Source organism: Carcharhinus amblyrhynchos, unplaced genomic scaffold (assembly GCF_965287045.1).
Source record: "Carcharhinus amblyrhynchos unplaced genomic scaffold, sCarAmb.v2.hapA scaffold_43, whole genome shotgun sequence".
Classification (NCBI taxonomy): Eukaryota; Metazoa; Chordata; class Chondrichthyes; order Carcharhiniformes; family Carcharhinidae; genus Carcharhinus; species Carcharhinus amblyrhynchos.
In genome coordinates, this window is record NW_027649784.1 from 4,054,843 (window position 1) to 4,073,186 (window position 18,344).

At 45.6% G+C, this 18,344-nt stretch overlaps 1 protein-coding gene across 3 annotated transcripts in view; it reads left to right on the forward strand.

Moving 5' to 3' along the window:
- LOC145337143 (E3 ubiquitin-protein ligase RNF167-like) overlaps positions 1–18,344 on the forward strand; it is a 118,986-nt gene that overhangs the window by 27,231 nt on the left and 73,411 nt on the right. For all 3 annotated transcript variants that reach the window (XM_080181928.1, XM_080181929.1, XM_080181930.1), the window contains 4 exons: positions 4,358–4,483; positions 13,660–13,746; positions 15,147–15,269; positions 17,983–18,070. In XM_080181928.1, the coding sequence (XP_080038054.1) occupies positions 4,385–4,483; positions 13,660–13,746; positions 15,147–15,269; positions 17,983–18,070 (397 nt within the window). In that variant the 5' untranslated portion in view covers positions 4,358–4,384. The remainder of the gene's footprint in view (positions 1–4,357; positions 4,484–13,659; positions 13,747–15,146; positions 15,270–17,982; positions 18,071–18,344) is intronic.

Here is an 18,344-nt window from a genome sequence, read left to right on the forward strand (position 1 = left end):
GAGGATTGTTTATTGTATCGGTTATCGGCTAGTCGAGGAGAATAAGGAAGCATTTGTCAAAGCTAGGAGGCTGAGAACACACAAAGCAAGTGTGGAATACAAGGAAAGTAGAAAGAAACTTAAGCAAGGAGTAAGAAGTGCTAAAAGGGGTCATGAAAAAACATTGGCCAACAGGATTAAGGAAAATCCCAAGGCTTTTTATACATATATAAAGAGCAAGAGGGTAGCCAGGGAGAGGGTTAGCCCACTTAAGGACAAGGGAGGGAATCTATGCGTGGAGCTAGAGGAAATGGGCGAGTCACCTGACGAAGGAGCAGCGCTTCGAAAGTTAGTGGCGTTTGCTACCAAGTAAAGCTGTTGGACTTTAACCTGGTGTTGTTTACCCCAGTCCAAAGTCAGCATCTCCACATCATGACTACCATCTACAGGGAAGTTCCCAGAGGGTTGGAGAATAGCCAATGTTGTTCCTTTGTTTAAGAAGGGTAGCAAGAATAATCCAGGTAATTACAAACTGGTGAGCCTCACATCAGTGGTAGGGAAATTATTGGAGAGGATTCTTTGAGACAGGATTTATTCCTACTTGGAAATAAGTGGACGTATTAGTGAGAGGCAGCATGGTTTTGTGAAGGGGAGGTCGTGTCTCACAAACTTGATTGAGTTTTTCAAGGAAGTGCAAAGATGATTGATGAGGGTAGGGCAGTGAATGCTGTCCAAATAGACTTCAGTAGGGCCTTTGACAAGGTCCCTGGCAGATTGGTGCAGAAGGTGAAGTCGTAGCAGTAGAAGGACATGAGAAGACTTTGGCTGATAGGATTAAGGAGAATCCTAAGGCGTTCTATAGATATGTCAAGAACAGAAGGTTGGTTAGGGCAAGATTAGGGCCAGTTATAGACAGCAGAGGGAAGTTATGTGTGGAACCGGAAGAGATTGGAGAGGCATTGAACCAATATTTCTCTTCGGTGTTCACGCAGGGGGACAAGAATATAGCTGAGGAGGACACTGGGTTGCAGGGGAGTAGAATAGACAGTATTACAGTTGATAAGGAGGATGTGCTGGATATTCTTGAGGGTTTGAAAGTAGATAAGTCCCCTGGTCCGCATGGGATTTACCCTAGGATTCTCTGGGAGGCAAGAGAAGTGATTGCAGAGCCTCTGGCTCTGATCTTCAGGTCGTCGTTGGCCTCTGGTATAGTACCAGAAGATTGGAGGTTAGCGAATGTTGTCCCATTGTTTAAGAAGGGGAACAGAGACTTCCCCGGGAATTATAGACCGGTGAGTCTCACTTCTGTTGTGGGCAAGGTTTTAGAAAAAATTATTAGGGATAGGATTTATAGTTATTTGGAGAGTAATGAATTGATTGGAGATAGTCAGCATGGTTTTGTAGCGGGTAGGTCGTGCCTTACTAACCTTATTGAGTTTTTTGAGAAAGTGACCAAAGAGGTGGATAGGGGTAAGGCAGTTGACGTGGTGTATATGGATTTTAGTAAGGCGTTTGATAAGGTTCACCATGGTAGGCTTCTGCAGAAAATGCAGATGTATGGGATTGAGGGTAATCTAGGAAATTGGATCAGGAATTGGCTAGCAGATAGGAGACAGAGGGTGGTGGTTGATGGTAAATATTCGTCATGGAGTTCGGTTACGAGTGGTGTGCCTCAGGGATCTGTTTTGGGGCCACTGCTGTTTGTAATTTTTATTAATGATCTGGATGAGGGTATAGTTGGGTGGATTAGTAAATTTGCTGATGACACCAAAGTCGGAGGTGTGGTAGATTGTGAGGAAGGGTGTCATAGTTTGCAGGAAGACTTGGACAGGTTGCAGAGCTGGGCCGAGAGGTGGCGGATGGAGTTTAATGCGGAGAAGTGTGAGGTAATTCACTTTGGTAGGAATAACAGATGTGTTGAGTATAGGGCTAACAGGAGGACTTTGAATAGTGTGGATGAACAGAGGGATCTAGGTGTATGTGTACATAGATCCCTGAAAGTTGGGAATCAAGTAGATAGGGTTGTTAAGAAGGCATACGGTGTCTTGGCGTTTATTGGTAGGGGGATTGAATTTAGGAGTCGCAGCGTCATGTTGCAACTGTACACAACTTTGGTGCGGCCGCACTTGGAGTACTGTGTGCAGTTCTGGTCCCCACATTACAGGAAGGATGTGGAGGCTTTGGAGAGGGTGCAGAGGAGGTTTACCAGGATGTTGCCTGGTATGGAGGGGAGGTCCTATGAGGAGAGACTGAGGGATTTGGGGTTGTTTTCGCTGGAAAGAAGGAGGCTAAGAGGGGACCTTATTGAAACATATAAGATGATTAGAGGTTTAGATAGGGTGGATAGTGATAGCCTTTTTCCTTGGATGGAGAAAGCTAGCACGAGGGGGCATGGCTTTAAATTAAGGGGGGGTAGTTATAGGACGGATGTCAGGGGTAGGTTCTTTACCCAGAGGGTGGTGAGGGATTGGAATGCCCTGCCTGCTGCGGTTGTAAATGCGCCTAGTTTGGGGGCGTTTAAGAGATCTGTGGATAGGTTTATGGACAAAAAGGGATTGGTTCAGGTTAGTGGGTCATTGTTTTTTAACTGGTTGGCGCAACATCGTGGGCCGAAGGGCCTGTTCTGCGCTGTAATGTTCTATGTTCTATTTCTGAATGGAGGGCTGTGACAAGTGGTGTTCCTCAAGAATCAGTGTTGGGACCTTTGCTGTTCGTAATATATAGAAATGATTTGGAGGAAAATGTAACTTGATTGATTAGTAAGTTTGCAGATGACACAAACTTTGCAGATAGCGATGAAGACCATCAGAGGATGCAGCAGGATATAGAGCAGTTGGAGACTTGGGCAGAGAGATGGCAGATGGAGTTTAATCCAGACAAAGGAATAATTTGATTAGGGATAGTCAACACGATTTTGTGAAAGGTAGGTCGTGCGTCACAAACCTTACTGAGTTCTTTGAGAAGGTGACCAAAGAGGTGAATGAGGGTAAAGCAGTTGGTGTAGTGTTTATGGATTTCATAAAGTGTTTGATAAGGTTCCCCATGGTAAGCTATTATTTATTATTGTCACATGTATTAACATAAAGTGAAAAATATTGTTTCTTGCATGCTATACAGACAATGCATACCATTCATAGAGAAGGAAAGGAGACAGTGCAGAACGTAATGTTACAGTCAGAGCTAGGGTGTAGAGAAAGATCAACTTAATGTAAGGTTGGTCCTTTCAAAAGCCTGACAGCAGTAGGGAAGAAGCTGTTCTTGAGTCGGTTGCTACGGGAGGCTGGTTGTGTGATGGATTGGGCTACATTCACGACCTTCTGTCGCTCCTTGCGCTCTTGGGCAGAGCAGGAGCCCGTACCAAACTGTGATACAACCAGAAAGAATGCTTTCTATGGGTCATCTGTAAAAGTTGGTGAGAATGTTTTAATATAAATAACTGGCACATTATGAGACATCATTGCTCATGGGTTAGAGCAACCTAGTACTACATGGGAAGCATTTAAATTGTAATTTTATCCCATTGGTGCTGAGTAAGAGTACATTTCCTGGGTTTTATGCATGAATCATCTTCCTTCTGCAACGTTGCATTCACTGCTTAATCATTAATTCCAGCACAGACCATTACATTAATGTGGCTGCAGCTGTCTGTATTGGTAGGAACTATTCATATGAAACGACACGGTAGTACAGATTAGCACAACGTCAGGTACCTGGCTTCGATTCTGGCCTTGGGTGACCGTGCGGAGTTTGCACATTCTCCTTGTGTCTGTGTGAGATTCCTCCCGGTGCTCCGGTTTTCTTTCACAGTCTGAAAGACGTGCTGGTTAGCTGGATTGACCGTGCTAAATTGCCTCTTAGTGTCCAAAGATGTTTAGGTTAAGGAGATTAGAGGATAAATGCGTGGGGTTATGGTGATAGGGCGCAAGGTGGGCCTAGGTAAGATGCCCTGTCGGAGAGTCGGTACTTTCTGTTTGGGTCAGCTTGTAGTATATCATAGAAATCGTAGAATACTTACAGTGCACAAGGAGGCCATTCAGCCCATCTGCACCAATCACAAACCCATCTAGGCCTCATCCCCATGACCCCATAATCCCATGCATTTACCCTAGCTAATCCACTTGTCACTAAGGGGCAATTTAGCATGGCCAATCCACCCAACCCACACTTCCTTGGACTGTGGGAGGAAACTAGAGCACCTAGATTTGCTGATTGAAGATGAGACATGCCGTCAATTGTATTCATCTTGCATTCATTGGGACGGATACAAGAATACCAAACTCCAAAGGGGGCAGCAATTTATACTGCAGCTTTGTTGTGTTCACTGTGTTGAACTGTCGAGCATCTAACACTGACTCACCTTCTCTGCTTACTGGGTCAGGTGCTGTGCAAGATTCACTGACTCAAGATGCCTGCCGGTGTGTACTATTCAGTGCCATACTGTGCCATCTTTGTTTTACCGATCCTTCTGATGGACGTACCAGCTGCAGAGGGATATGTGTGCGCAGTAAGTCTAGCTTTACAATGGATATTCTGAAAATAATCTGTTTTCCCTCACCCGCTGACCCCCACGGGAAAAGAGCAGAAGTTTCTTCATCACTCAGAGTTGGGATATTATGTCACGACTGCGCAAGACGCTGGTATGGCCACATTTGGAGTATTGCATACAATTCTGGCCACCCTGCGAGAACGAGGAAGTTACTAAACTAGAAAAGTTGCAAAAAAGATTTACAAGGATGTCACCAGGACTGAAAAGTTTGAATTATAAGGAGAGGCTGGATAGACTGGGACTTTATTCTCTGGAGCGTAGGAGGATGAGGGGTGACCTTATAGAAGTCTATAAAATCATGAAGGGCATAGATAAGGTGAGTAGTGAAGGTCTTTCCCCCGGGATAGGGAGCCCAAAGGGCAAAGATTTAAAAGGGACCTGAGGGGCAACTTTTTCACACAGAGGGTGGTGTGTATATGGAATGAGCTGCCGGGGAGGTGGTAGAGGTGGATACAATTACAATATTTAAAATACATTTGGACAGGTACATAGATAGGAAAGGTTTAGAGGGATATCGGCTAAGTACAGGCGAATGGGACCAGTTCAGTTTAGGAATCCTGGTTGGCGTGGAGGAGTTGGGCCGAATGGTCTGCTCCGTGTTGTATATCTCACTCTCTCTATTTATTCATTTTGTGCTGGCCTGCTAACCTTGAGTTTGGTGAGTGTACTGCTGGTGTAATATTAAATTATACAACACAGCATAGCCCCATGAGGCTGCACTCACCCAGCTAGTAAGGAACAGTGATAGAGGCCATGGTAAGCAATCATTATGTCAAGTGGGAGGCATTGTAAGTATTTCAGAGAGTGAAAAGAAGCTGCAGGGAGATATTGATAAAATATAGAAGAGGGGATAAAGATGGAATTCATTTTCACTAGGTAGTAACCTTTTGTTCTTTAAAAAGCCAGAATAATGATTAAGTTTGAATAGGGAAGACTGGCTGAGGTTTAGGCGCCATTCCTCAAATAGCCACAGTTATTTAAAAAGTCTAAAAAGGAAACTGGAATTTAACACAAGATTATCGAAGTCAAGGTGCCATGACATATTGTTACTAGACAGAAAGAAGTTTGAGAACTATGTACAGGTTTGGACTCCTCACTATTGAGACAGTAGAGAGGGTTTTTATCATCTTGTGTGTTCTTGGGACCTGGACTGTAGTTTTTGCCCATTCCTAGTAGCCCTGAGACCATTCACACTGCTACCTCACAGCGCCAGGGACCCAGGTTGGATTCCCAGCTTGGGTCACTGTCTGCATGGAGTTTGCACATTCTCTCCATGTCTGCCTGGGTTTCCTCTCTCAGTCCGAAAGACATGCTGGTTAGATGCATTGGCTGTGCTAAATTCTCCTTTAGTGTACCCAAACAGGCACTGGAGTGTGGTGACTGGGGGATTTTCCCAGTAACTTTGTTGCTGTTAATGTAAGCAACACTGTGACACGAATAAATAAACTTTAAATTAAGAATCAGCCGCGAATTGCGGAACCCGTGTAGAGCTGACTGGATAAGCGTGGGAAGAGCTCCCCTCTCTGGATCTTGTTGGTCATTCTGCAGCCATCTGGCTGCTGTCCATCTCATTGATATTTTCTTATACCCACTTGTTACCAGACTAATTAAATTACATCCACAGGATGCTAGAAATGAGAATTGCATTGTTCAGTACCCTGGCCACAGGTCTACCTGTGCAAAACACATCTACTAGGATGCTATCTCTGTGATTGTACAAGTACAACAATCATTGGAGTTATATTCTGTGATGATCTGATAATTTAATACAAGTGTTCAAAATGATGAAGGGATGAGGCAGGTTAGATAGAAAGAGACTGTTTCTAATGGTCTGCAATGGACAACTTAAATGTAAAAGCTTTAGGTCAGAAACAAGATATTTATTTTTACATAGTACTATTCCGAGCTTCAGAATCAGCCACCATGTCAGTTTATAAGCTCAAGTTTTGTTGGTAGCTATAAAAGAGATATGGGAAGAAGATAGAGCGAAGGTTGGTGGATGGTGTTAGGATACAGATCAATAATTTGTCAAATAGGAGAAGGCGCTCGAGGAACTGAATGGCCTACTTCTGTTCCAGTGTGGCCTAACTCAATTCAACACCCGTTCCTTTCCTGGCGAATCGTGTAAATAGGACTGTAGACAGGGCTTTAAACTAATTGGGGGGGGAGGGTACAAGAGTAGGTGACATTACCGGGGCTAAAGTAAAGGAGAGGGTACAGGTAAGGGAAGAGGCCGAGGATGTCCCAATAATAAAGGGAGTAGGGGGCGTGAGTATGGTTGGTGGTGTTCTGGCAAATAGGGTCCAGGTGAAGGCTGGGATGAAGGCACTTTATCCGAATGCACGAAGCATTCGGAATAAAGTGGATGAGCTGGTGGCGCAGATCAGCACAAATGGATATGATCTGGTGGCCATTACAGAGACGTGGCTGCAAGGTGACAGGGACTGGGAGCTGAATGTCCAGGGGTATCAAGTGTTTAGGTAGGATAGGCGGGAGGAAAAAGGGGGGGGCGTAGCTCTGCTGATTAAGGATAGCATCAGGGTGGTAGCAAGGGATGATATAGGAACCAAAGCGCAGAACGTGGAATCGTTGTGGGTGGAGATTAGGAACAGCAAAGGGAGGAAGACGCTGGTGGGTGTCGTCTATAGGCCCCCAAATAATGATCTGGAGGTGGGGCGGGCTGTTAACGCGCAAATAAGTGCAGCGTGCAGGAATGGGACGGCCGTAGTTATGGGAGATTTCAATCTGCATATTGATTGGTCGACCCATGTTGGATGCGGTGGGCTCGAGGAGGAGTTCTTGGAATGCTGCCGGGATAGTTTCCTGGAACAGTGTGTATTGGAGCCGACGAGGGAGCGAGCTATCTTGGATCTGGCGTTATGTAATGAGGTGGGTAGAATTAGGGACCTTGTGGTGAAGGATCCTCTTGGGAAGAGTGATCATTGTATGGTGGAGTTTCTGATGCAGATGGAGGAGGAGAAAGTGGGTTCCCGGACACGCGTCCTTTGTTTGAACAGAGGGGAGTACGGTAGGATGAGAGAAGAATTGGCGAATGTTGACTGGGGGAGCGCGTTGGAAGGTAGGTCTGCTGAGGAGCAGTGGAGGATCTTTAAGGAGATCTTTCTTGGTGCTCAACGGAAATTTATTCCGATGGTCAAAAAGGACCGTAGGAGGAGAGATAATAAGCCGTGGATAACGAAGGAGGTGAAGGAAAGTGTTAAATTAAAAGTGGAGGCGTTTAGAGTAGTGGGGGAGAAGAGGATTGGGAGAGGTTTAAATGTCAACAAAGATTGACAAAGAAGTTGATAAAGAAGGGTAGGAGAAACTATGAAGCTGGGCTAGCGCTTAATATAAAAAAGGATAGCAAGAGTTTTTATAAATATATAAAAAGGAAGAGGCTGGCTAGGGTGAACGTTGGTCCTTTAGAGGATGAGAAGGGGGACTTAGTGGTAGGGGATGCGGAAATCGCTGAGGTCTTGAATAACTTTTTTGTTTCGGTCTTCACGGAGGAGGACGTGAATAATTTGCCGGGTGTTAGCGATGGAAAGGTGGTAGGACTGGAGGGTCTCAATGACATTACTGTTACTAGAGAGGTGGTGCTCGACAGACTGGAGGGACTGATTGTGGACAAGTCCCCAGGACCGGATGGAATGCATCCGAGGGTTCTGAAAGAAATGGCGGAGGTTATAGTGGATGCCTTGGTGGTTATTTTCCAAACGTCACTGGATTCCGGGGAAGTGCCGGAAGATTGGAAAACGGCTAATGTTACTCCGTTGTTTAAGAAGGGTGGCAGGCAAAAGGCAGGGAATTATAGGCCGGTTAGTTTAACGTCTGTTGTAGGTAAAATGTTAGGAACTGTCATCGAGGAGGAAATAGCGAGGCATCTTGAGGGGAATTGCTTGATAGAGCAGACGCAGCACGGTTTCGTTAAGGGGAAGTCGTGTCTGACAAACTTATTGGAGTTCTATGAGGATGTGTCTAGGGCGGTGGATAGAGGAGAGCCGGTGGATGTGGTCTTTCTTGATTTTCAGAAGGCGTTTGACAAGGTACCTCACAAGAGGTTATTGCAGAATGTAAGGGGGCATGGAGTTGGGGGTAGGGTGTTAGCGTGGATAGAGGATTGGTTGTCAAATAGGAGGCAGAGAGTGGGGGTTAATGGGTGCTATTCGGATTGGTGGTTGGTGACTAGTGGAGTGCCCCAGGGGTTGGTGCTGGGGCCTCAGCTATTTACCATTTATATAGATGATCTGGAGGAGGGAACCGAGTGTATGGCGTCGAAATTTGCTGATGACACCAAGATTGGTGGAATGGCAAATTGCACGGAGTGTGTGGAGAGTCTGCAGAAGGATCTAGATAGGCTGGGCGAATGGGCCAGGAAATGGCAAATGGAATTTAATGTTGGCAAGTGCGAGGTGGTCCACTTTGGTAGGAATAATGGTAGGAAGGATTATTGCTTACGTGGCGAAAAACTGCAGCAGGCAACGGTGCAGAGGGACCTTGGGGTCCTTGTGCATGAGTCGCAAAAACCCAGCTTGCAGGTGCAGCAGGTGGTCAGGAAGGCAAATGGGATGCTGGCCTTCATAGCGAGGGGGATTGAATATAAAAGTAGGGAGGTCTTGCTGCAGCTGTATAGGGCATTGGTGAGGCCGCAGCTGGAGTACTGTGTGCAGTTTTGGGCGCCGTACTTACGCAAGGATATTTTGGCCTTGGAGGGAGTGCAGAGGAGGTTTACTAGGCTGATACCGGAGTTGAGGAGGTTGAGCTATGAGGAGAGGCTGAATAAACTAGGCTTGTACTCGTTAGAGTTTAGAAGAATGAAGGGAGATCTCATTGAGACATATAAGATGATGAATGGGATGGATAGGATAGAGGTGGAGAGGCTCTTCCCACTCAGAAAGGACAGTAGGACTAGGGGGCACAGCCTCAAGATAAAGGGGGGGTGGTTTAGAACGGAGTTGAGGAAGAACTTCTTCACTCAAAGAGTGGTGAATCTCTGGAATTCTCTGCCTGTTGAGGTGGTGGAGGCTACCTCGCTAAATATTTTTAAAACGCGGGTTGATAGGTTTTTGATAAGAGAGGGGATTGAGGGTTATGGGGAGAGGGTGGGAATGTGGAACTGAGCCACGACAGATCAGCCATGATCTTATTGAATGGCGGGGCAGGCTCGAAGGGCTGGATGGCCCACTCCTGCTCCTATTTCTTATGTTCTTGCTTTGGTATTCTATATTATCACATATCACTTGGAATCTCTGGGTTTTGTTGCCTTCATTTGCTCTTAAACTTTAAGATCTAAAATTCTGTCATCCTTGATTTTTGCATTTTGGATATATTTCTAATATTTGTTACAATCTCCATAGACAGCAGTAACTTTTAAGGAGATTTTTGAAGACCATAAGATATAGAAGCAGAATTAGGCCATTTGGCCCATCGAGTCTGCTCCGCCATTCAATCATGGCTGATAAGTTTCTCAGCTCTATTCTCCCACCTTTTCCCCATTATCTTTGATCCCCTTACCAATGGAGAACCTCTGTATTAAATATACTTAATGACCTGGCCTCCACGATCTTCTGTGGCAATGAAATTCCCAATGACTGAAAAGTCACATTACAAGGTATCAAATTGTAATATTTTCTACTGTACCAAACTAGAGCAAGAAATAAGAGCAGGAATAGCCACCAGGCTCTTCAAACCTGCCCCGCCATTCAATATGATCTAAAAGGAGCACTGATTAAATGCTATTAGGAAGTTACTCATACTGTAAAGTACAAAAAAACAATCTTTTTCACGTGATAGAAAAGCTCATGCTGCAGCTACACGTTAAACCCTGCTCTCCACAGAGTAACCATTTTTATAGGAAGCAGTCCAACACCAGGGGTGGCATGGTGACACAGTGGGTTAGCGCTGCTGCCTCACAGCGCCAGGGACCCGGGTTCAATCCCAGCGGCGCGGTGACACAGTGGGTTAGCGCTGCTGCCTCACAGCGCCAGGGACCCGGGTTCAATCCCAGCGGCACGGTGACACAGTGGGTTAGCGCTGCTGCCTCACAGGGACCCGGGTGCAATCCCAGCGGCACGGTGACACAGTGGGTTAGCACTGCTGCCTCACAGTGCCAGGGACCCGGGTTCAATCCCAGCGGCACGTTGACACAGTGGGTTAGCGCTGCTGCCTCACAGCGCCAGGGACCCGGGTTCAATCCCAGCGGCACGGTGACACAGTGGGTTAGCGCTGCTGCCTCACAGGGACCCGGGTGCAATCCCAGCGGCACGGTGACACAGTGGGTTAGCACTGCTGCCTCACAGTGCCAGGGACCCGGGTTCAATCCCAGCGGCACGGTGACACAGTGGGTTAGCACTGCTGCCTCACAGTGCCAGGGACCCGGGTTCAATCCCAGCGGCACGGTGACACAGTGGGTTAGCACTGCTGCCTCACAGCGCCAGGGACCCGGGTTCAATCCCAGCGGCACGGTGACACAGTGGGTTAGCGCTGCTGCCTCACAGGGACCCGGGTGCAATCCCAGCGGCGCGGTGACACAGTGGGTTAGCGCTGCTGCCTTACAGCGCCAGGGACCCGGGTTCAATCCCAGCGGCACGTTGACACAGTGGGTTAGCGCTGCTGCCTCACAGGGACCCGGGTGCAATCCCAGCGGCACGGTGACACAGTGGGTTAGCACTGCTGCCTCACAGTGCCAGGGACCCGGGTTCAATCCCAGCGGCACGGTGACACAGTGGGTTAGCGCTGCTGCCTCACAGCGCCAGGGACCCGGGTTCAATCCCAGCGGCACGGTGACACAGTGGGTTAGCACTGCTGTCTCACAGCGCCAGGGACCCAGGTGCAATTCCTGGCTTGGATCATTGTCCATGCGGAGTTTGTGTGTTCTCTGCATGGGTTTCCTTTGGGTGCTCCGGTTTGTTCCCACAGTCCAAAGATGTGTGGGTTAGGTTGATTGACCATAGTAAATTGTTTCCCAGTGTCCGGGGTCCAGCAGGGTAAATACATGGGGCTACGGGGATAGGGACTGGATGGGATTGTGGTCGCTGCACACTCGATGGGCTGAATGGCCCCTTTCTGCACTGTAGGGATTCTATGATGATCATTCTCAGCTTTCCCCGGTTTGTCTCTCCCTTTTCCATGGATTCATACTTTTTGAGTGACTGTCTAAAGGGGCTTTTCTCAATTTCTGGAGAAGTCCTAAAGTGAGTGACAGCAATAAGACTGGTTGGGCAATTCGTAAGTTGTTAGGAGCCTTAGAATAATTAGTCTTTGGAATTCTCTTCCCCAGAAAGCAGTGAAGCCTGGCTCATTGAAATTATTCAAGGCTGAGTTAGCATTTTGATAAACAAGGGACAGGAAAGTACAATTGAGACCTCAATCAGCCATTATCTTACTGAATAGTGAAACAGGACCAGATAGGAATATAGAACATTGGAGCAGAAGTAGGCCATTCAGCCCATCGAGCCTGCTCCACAATTTGATATGGTTATGACCTTGTCATTCACTTTGGTGGCCTTTTTCCACCGTATTGCCATATCCTTTTATGTAATTCACATTCAGAAATCTGCCAATCTTGGCTTTAAACTCAATGATAGGCGTAATCTTGTTCCTAAGTATTAAGTTTGTACATTCTTTAATTAAAGAGATAGTCCCAAAATCTAGCAGTGTGATAAATTGCATTTGTAACATATTGCAACTTGAATAGATTTTTAAAATATTTTAGGTCTTCTGTGAGGTGACGCATTGTCTGTCTGCCTTGCTGACTGAGGTGTGCCTCTTGCAAGAAATCATATTTCCAGATAAGATCCAGCCCAAAAACCTGCTGGTGATTTTCATCCTCTCTTATCATGCACCCTTTCTGAAGTTGCTTGCAGTTGCAGGAAGACCTTTTAGTCATAGAGCTTTACAGCATGGAAACAGGCCCTTCGGCCCAACTTGCCCATGTGCCACCCTTCTTAAATTTGACCCAATTGCCCGCGTTTCTCCCATGTCCCTCTATAGCCATCTTACACATGTAACTGTCTAAACGCTTTTCAAAAGACAAAATTGTACCCGCCACGACTACTACTTCTGGCAGCTTGTTCCAGACACTCGCCACCCTCTGTGTGAAAAAATTGCCCCTCTGGATCCTTTTGTATCTCTCCCCTCTCACCTTAAACCTCTGCCCTCTAGTTTTAGACTCCCCTACCTTTGGGAAAAGATATTGACTATCTAGCTGATCTGTGTCCCTCATTGCTTTAGGAACCTCTATAAGATCACCCCTCAGCCTCCTACGCTCCAGAGAAAAAAGTCCCAGTCTATCCAACCTCTCCTTATAAATCAAACCATCAAGTCCTGGTAGCATCCTAGTAAATCTTTTCTGCACTCTTTCTAGTCTAATAATATCCTTTGCATAATAGGGTGACCAGAACTGTATGCAGCATTCCAACTGTAGCCTTACCAATGTCTTGTACAACTTCAACAGGGGAGGTGATAGCCTAGTGATATTATCGCTAGACTATTAATTCAGAAACTCACCTAATGTTCTGGGGATCTGAGTTCGAATCCCGCCATGGCAGACGATGGAATTTGAATTCAATAAAAAATATCTGGAATTAAGAATCTACTGATGCCCCATTGTCGATTGTTGGAAAAACCCATCTGGTTCACTGATGATCTTTAGGAAAGGAAACCTGCCATCCTTACCTGGTTTGGCCTACGTGTGACTCCAGAGTCACAGCAATGTGGTTGACTCTCACCTGCCCTCCAAGGGCAACTAGGGATGGACAATAAAAGCTGGCCCAGCCAGTGACATGCGTGTCCCACGGATGAATGATAAGAAAACAGGATGTCCCAGCTCCTGTATTCAATGTTGTGACCAATGAGCCCAAGCATGCCAAATGCCTTCTTTACCACTCTGTCCACTTGTGACTCCACTTTCAAGGAGCTATAAACCTGTACCCCTAGATCTCCTTGTTCTGCAACTTTCCTCAATGCCGTACCATTAACGGAGTAAGTCCTGCCCTGGTTCAATCTACCAAAATGCATCACTTATCTCCTTCTGACAGAAGCTTGATACTAACGTTACATTGCCTCGCATGAAGAGAAGGAAAGAAAAGCAACATATTAATGGTCATGAATAATGAGTCTATTTCTTTGCACAGTACACAAACAGTACCCCCAATACCACCATGATCTTTGAGGACTTACCATCAATGTTTGGCTATCAGCTGCTGAAAGAAGGGCTGCAGGTAGGTTTATTGCTTTCACTAAAGAACGAGAATCGGGGAAACACTTGCATTGCTGTAGCGTCTTTCACAATCTCAGCATGTTCCCAAAGTGGGAGAAAAAGGGAGACACAAGGGACAGGGCAAGTAGCTTTCTCCATTCATCATAACCCACCTTTGATTTCAGATCATTTAAACTTTCACATTTTCACACGTCACAAAGAGAAAATATTGGCAGCTGTTCTCAGTGGATTATCCTCATGTCTCTGGGTCAGGAGGTTTCCCCTCAGAGACCTGAACACAATTCCAAACCCATGCCTAGTTCCAGTACCTGGGGTGTGCTGCACAATCAGAGGTGTCTTCCTTTAGATGAAACGTTCAATCAAAGCCACGTTTGTCATTCAGGTGGACGTAATTGACTCTTTGGGACAATTTGAAAAAGAACAGGGGTGATCTCTCTGACTAATATTCATCCCTCAATCAGTACCTAAAGCAGATAATCTGATCAGATGAACAGGCGGCACGGTGGTTAGCACTGCTGCCTCACAGCGCCAGAGACCCGTGTTCAATTCTGGCCTTAGGTTACTATCTGTGTGGAGTTTGCACGTTCTCCCTGTGCCTGCGTGGGTTTCCTCCCACTTTTCAAAGATGTGTGGGTTAGGTTGATTGGCTATGCTAACTTGACCCTAGTGTCAGCAGAAGTGGCAGGGTAAATGTATGGGGTTACGGGAATAGGGTCTGGGTGGGATTGTGGACGGTGCAGACCTGATGGGCCACATGGCCTCCTTCTGCACTGTAGGAATTCTATGGTCATTATTTAATTGAAATTTGTATTACCTTGCTATATTACAGTAGTGATAGCATTTCAAAAGTGCTTGTTTGATTGGGAAGCCGACATTTGGGGGTGGCGCGGTAAAAATCAAAGGGAAAATACATGCACACTTTAGGAAAAGTATTTTATTGCGGATTTCAGTTGATTGTAATGTTTTTTATCTTGGCTAATGTGCACACTGGTTACTCTGGTGGGGTTCAGTTGCATGTGCTTGCACTAATTATCTCATGCATGTAGAAATGTGACATTGTCAAAACTGGGCAACAATGAACAAGGATAATTGGACAGTCTCGGTACAAATGAGCTGCATGGCGACTTGGGAGGAGAGGGTGGGGGAAGGAACTGGACACGACTGAGAAAATTAGGAAGTTCGGGAGCTAAGAAAGGGAGAAGTTGTGTGTTAACTTTTAGCAAATTAGTGGATAATTTACTCTCCAAGTAAAGTGACAGTCTTTGTTCCTGGTGTTTTAGGAAGGCAAGTGGGACCTCCATTGTAACTGCAGCTGTTCAAGTCTCAAGAATAGCTTTACAATTAGGAAAGAATTAGGTCTCTAATTAAAAGTTAAAAGTATTTCTCTTGCAATTCTTGTAGGGTTATCTGGTATTTGCAAAGCCGGATAATGCTTGTGAGCCAATCGCACCACCTCCTTCAAACACCACCATCCTCGACTTTATCGTTCTGATTCGCAGATATGGGTGCAATTTCGACATCAAGGTTTGTAACAGTGTCGGTCCACGACCTGGGAAATATTCCATATCGAACAGCTAAATGTACAAGATACTTAGATTGTATTGTTACTGCATTATCAAAGCTTAAAGTTTATTTATTAGTGACATGAGTAGGCTTACATTCACACTGCAAAGAAGTTACTGTGAAAATCCCCAGTTGCCACACTTTCTTCCCTAACTATTTACTGCAGATAAACCTGCTGCAGACATTGTTTGATCATTTAGTGTAATTAACCATGTTAATAACTTAGACTTCTGCATGTAGGCATAGTTTCTAAGCTTGTAAATGACAGAAATATTAAAAAATCTAATAAGCAGTAAAGATTTCAGTGGGCTTCACCAGGACACTAATAGATCATTGAAATAAGTTTATTTATTAGTCACCAGTAGGATTACATTAACACTGCAATGAAGTTACTGTGAAAATCCCCTAGTTGCCACATTCCAGGTACACTGAGGGAGAATTTAGCACGTCCAATGCACCTAACCAGCATCTCTTTTGGACTGTGGGAGGAAACTGGGGTGCCCCGGAGGAAACCCACACAGACACAGGGAGAACGTGTAAACTCCACGCAGACAGTGACCCAAGTTGGGAATTGAACCCGGCTGCTTTATCCTGATGAGGCAACAGTGCTAACCACTGTGCCACCGTGCTGCCCATATGCTGCCAACCTTCAATGTCTCAGTTACACATCAGGAAGTTACACAGGGCTGTGAGGATTAGGATTTGATTTGATTTACTAATGATCAGAAGAGGTAGGAGCAGTGAAATTCCACACGCCTGTTCACATATCACTCATAACAAGAAACTTCATCACTTGGGCAGTCATTCTGTTACCATCTTTTTTGTGAAGCTTGTGCCTGAGGGGCAAAGGGTGTTAATGCTGGGGTTGAATTCTTGCTGCAGCCACCCATTGCCATTTGGAATAGATTATACTGTGGACATCGAGTCTTCAGCCCATTGAGTCTGCCAGCTCTTTCGAAAAGTAGTCCAGTTGGCCGCACTTCCCGGCTCATTGCCCATATTCCTGCAATTCTTTCTTCGTATTTCCACTTTGAAAAGCTATTTCCATCACCCTGTCTGATTTCACATTCATGATCACGGCAGCTTGTTACATTCAAACACTTTTCCAGCTTTTGCCTCTGGTTCTTTAGTCAATCATCTTCAATCTGTGCCTCCGATTATTGACAATTCGGCTCTTGAAAAGAGCCTTTCTCCTAATTTTGCCCAAACACCTCCGTCAGATAACCTCCTGGCCTTCTATGCTTTGACAATAATAATACTAGCTTCTATATAACTGTAATTCTTTATCCCTGGAACTATTCTAGTAAATCCCCTCTGCTTCTGGAAGAACTGACATTAAACTGGCTGGCTTGTGGTTTCTGCTTGACACTTCTCCCCTTTGTTTGAATAAAGGAGTCATGTTTACAGTCCTCTGGTTCTTAGACAGTACTCCTGTATCTAATGGGGAATGGAAAGATTGTAGTTAGCGGATCTGTAATTATTTGTCTTACTTCCCTCAGTAATCCAGGATGTATCCTATCCAGAATGGGCGCTCAGCCTTTGTTGTATATACGAACACAGGAACAAAATATAGGAGAAGGCCAGTCAGCCCCTCAAGACTGCCATGCCATTTAATAAGATCATAGTGGATCTGATAGTAATCTCAAATCTATATCCCACCTGCCTCTAACAGCCTATCTGGTTTACCAAGGATCTATCTGCCTTAAAATATTCAAAGAATTTGCTTCCACAACCTTTTCAGCAAGAGGTTTCCAAAACGATTCTCCAAGAGAAAAGAATTCTTTCATCTCTGTTTTAAATGAGCAGCTCCTCATTTATAAACAGTGATCCCCAGGTTCTAGATTCTTCCACAAGAGGAAGTATCCTCTCCAGATCCAGCCTCTCAATACCCCTCAGGATCTTATATTGCAATCAAATCATCTCCTACTCCTCCAACCCCCAGCAGATCCGAGTCCAGCCCATCCAACCTTTCCTTATTAGATAACTCACCCATTCCAGATATGGGGTGGCACAGTGGGTTAGCACAGCTGCCTCACAGTGCCAGGAACCTGCATTTGATTCCCGGCTTGGTTCACTGTTTGTGTGGAGTCTGCACATTCTTCCTGTGTCTGCCTAGGTTTCCTCCCACGCTCCGAGAGACATGCTGGTTAGGTGAATTGGCCATGCTAAATTCTCTCCCTCAGTGTACCCGAACAGACACCGGAGTGTGGCAACTAGAGGATTTTCACAGGAACTTCATTGCAGTGTTAATGTAAGCCTACTTGTGACACTAATAAATAAACTTTATATTAGTCAGGTAAACTTTCAATATATTCTTCCAATATATTTATATCCTTCCTTAAATAAGGAGACCAACACAGTAGATAATACTCCAAATGGGGTCACACTAGTGCCCTGTACAACTAAAACTTAACATTTGTACTTTTCTAATCAGTTCCCCTCACAGTAAATGATAATATTCTATCTCCTAATCTGCATTCATCTCAAACACTTTCATTGCAGAAATGTCTCCCCAGTACCACCCGACTCCTGCATGGCTGTTTTGCACTCAGCGGTGGATGAGTCTTAGGCTAGAGAGATTCACATAAAAAAAACAAGGAAGATAACTTTATTTTGTCCAACTGCTTAAGGGCCTGCACCAGTGAGAAACAGCATTGTGGTTTTTTTCTTGCAGGTACTTCAAGCACAGCAGGCTGGATACAAAGCTGCAATTGTGCACAATGTTGATTCAGATCAACTACTCAGCATGCGCTCCAGCAATGGTACGTTCTAACTCTTTACAGTTCCCTCCATACTGTCCTCCATCAAACACTCTTAGGATAGCTACAGCGCCGCGTTAGATACAGAGTAAAGCTCCCTCTACACTGTCCCCATCAAACACTCCCAGCACAAGTACAGCACGGGGTTAGATACAGAGTAAAGCTCCCTCTACACTGTCCCCATCAAACACTCCCAGGACAGGTACAGCACAGGGTTAGATACAGAGTAAAGCTCCCTCTACACTGTCCCCCCCATCAAACACTCCCAGGACAGGTA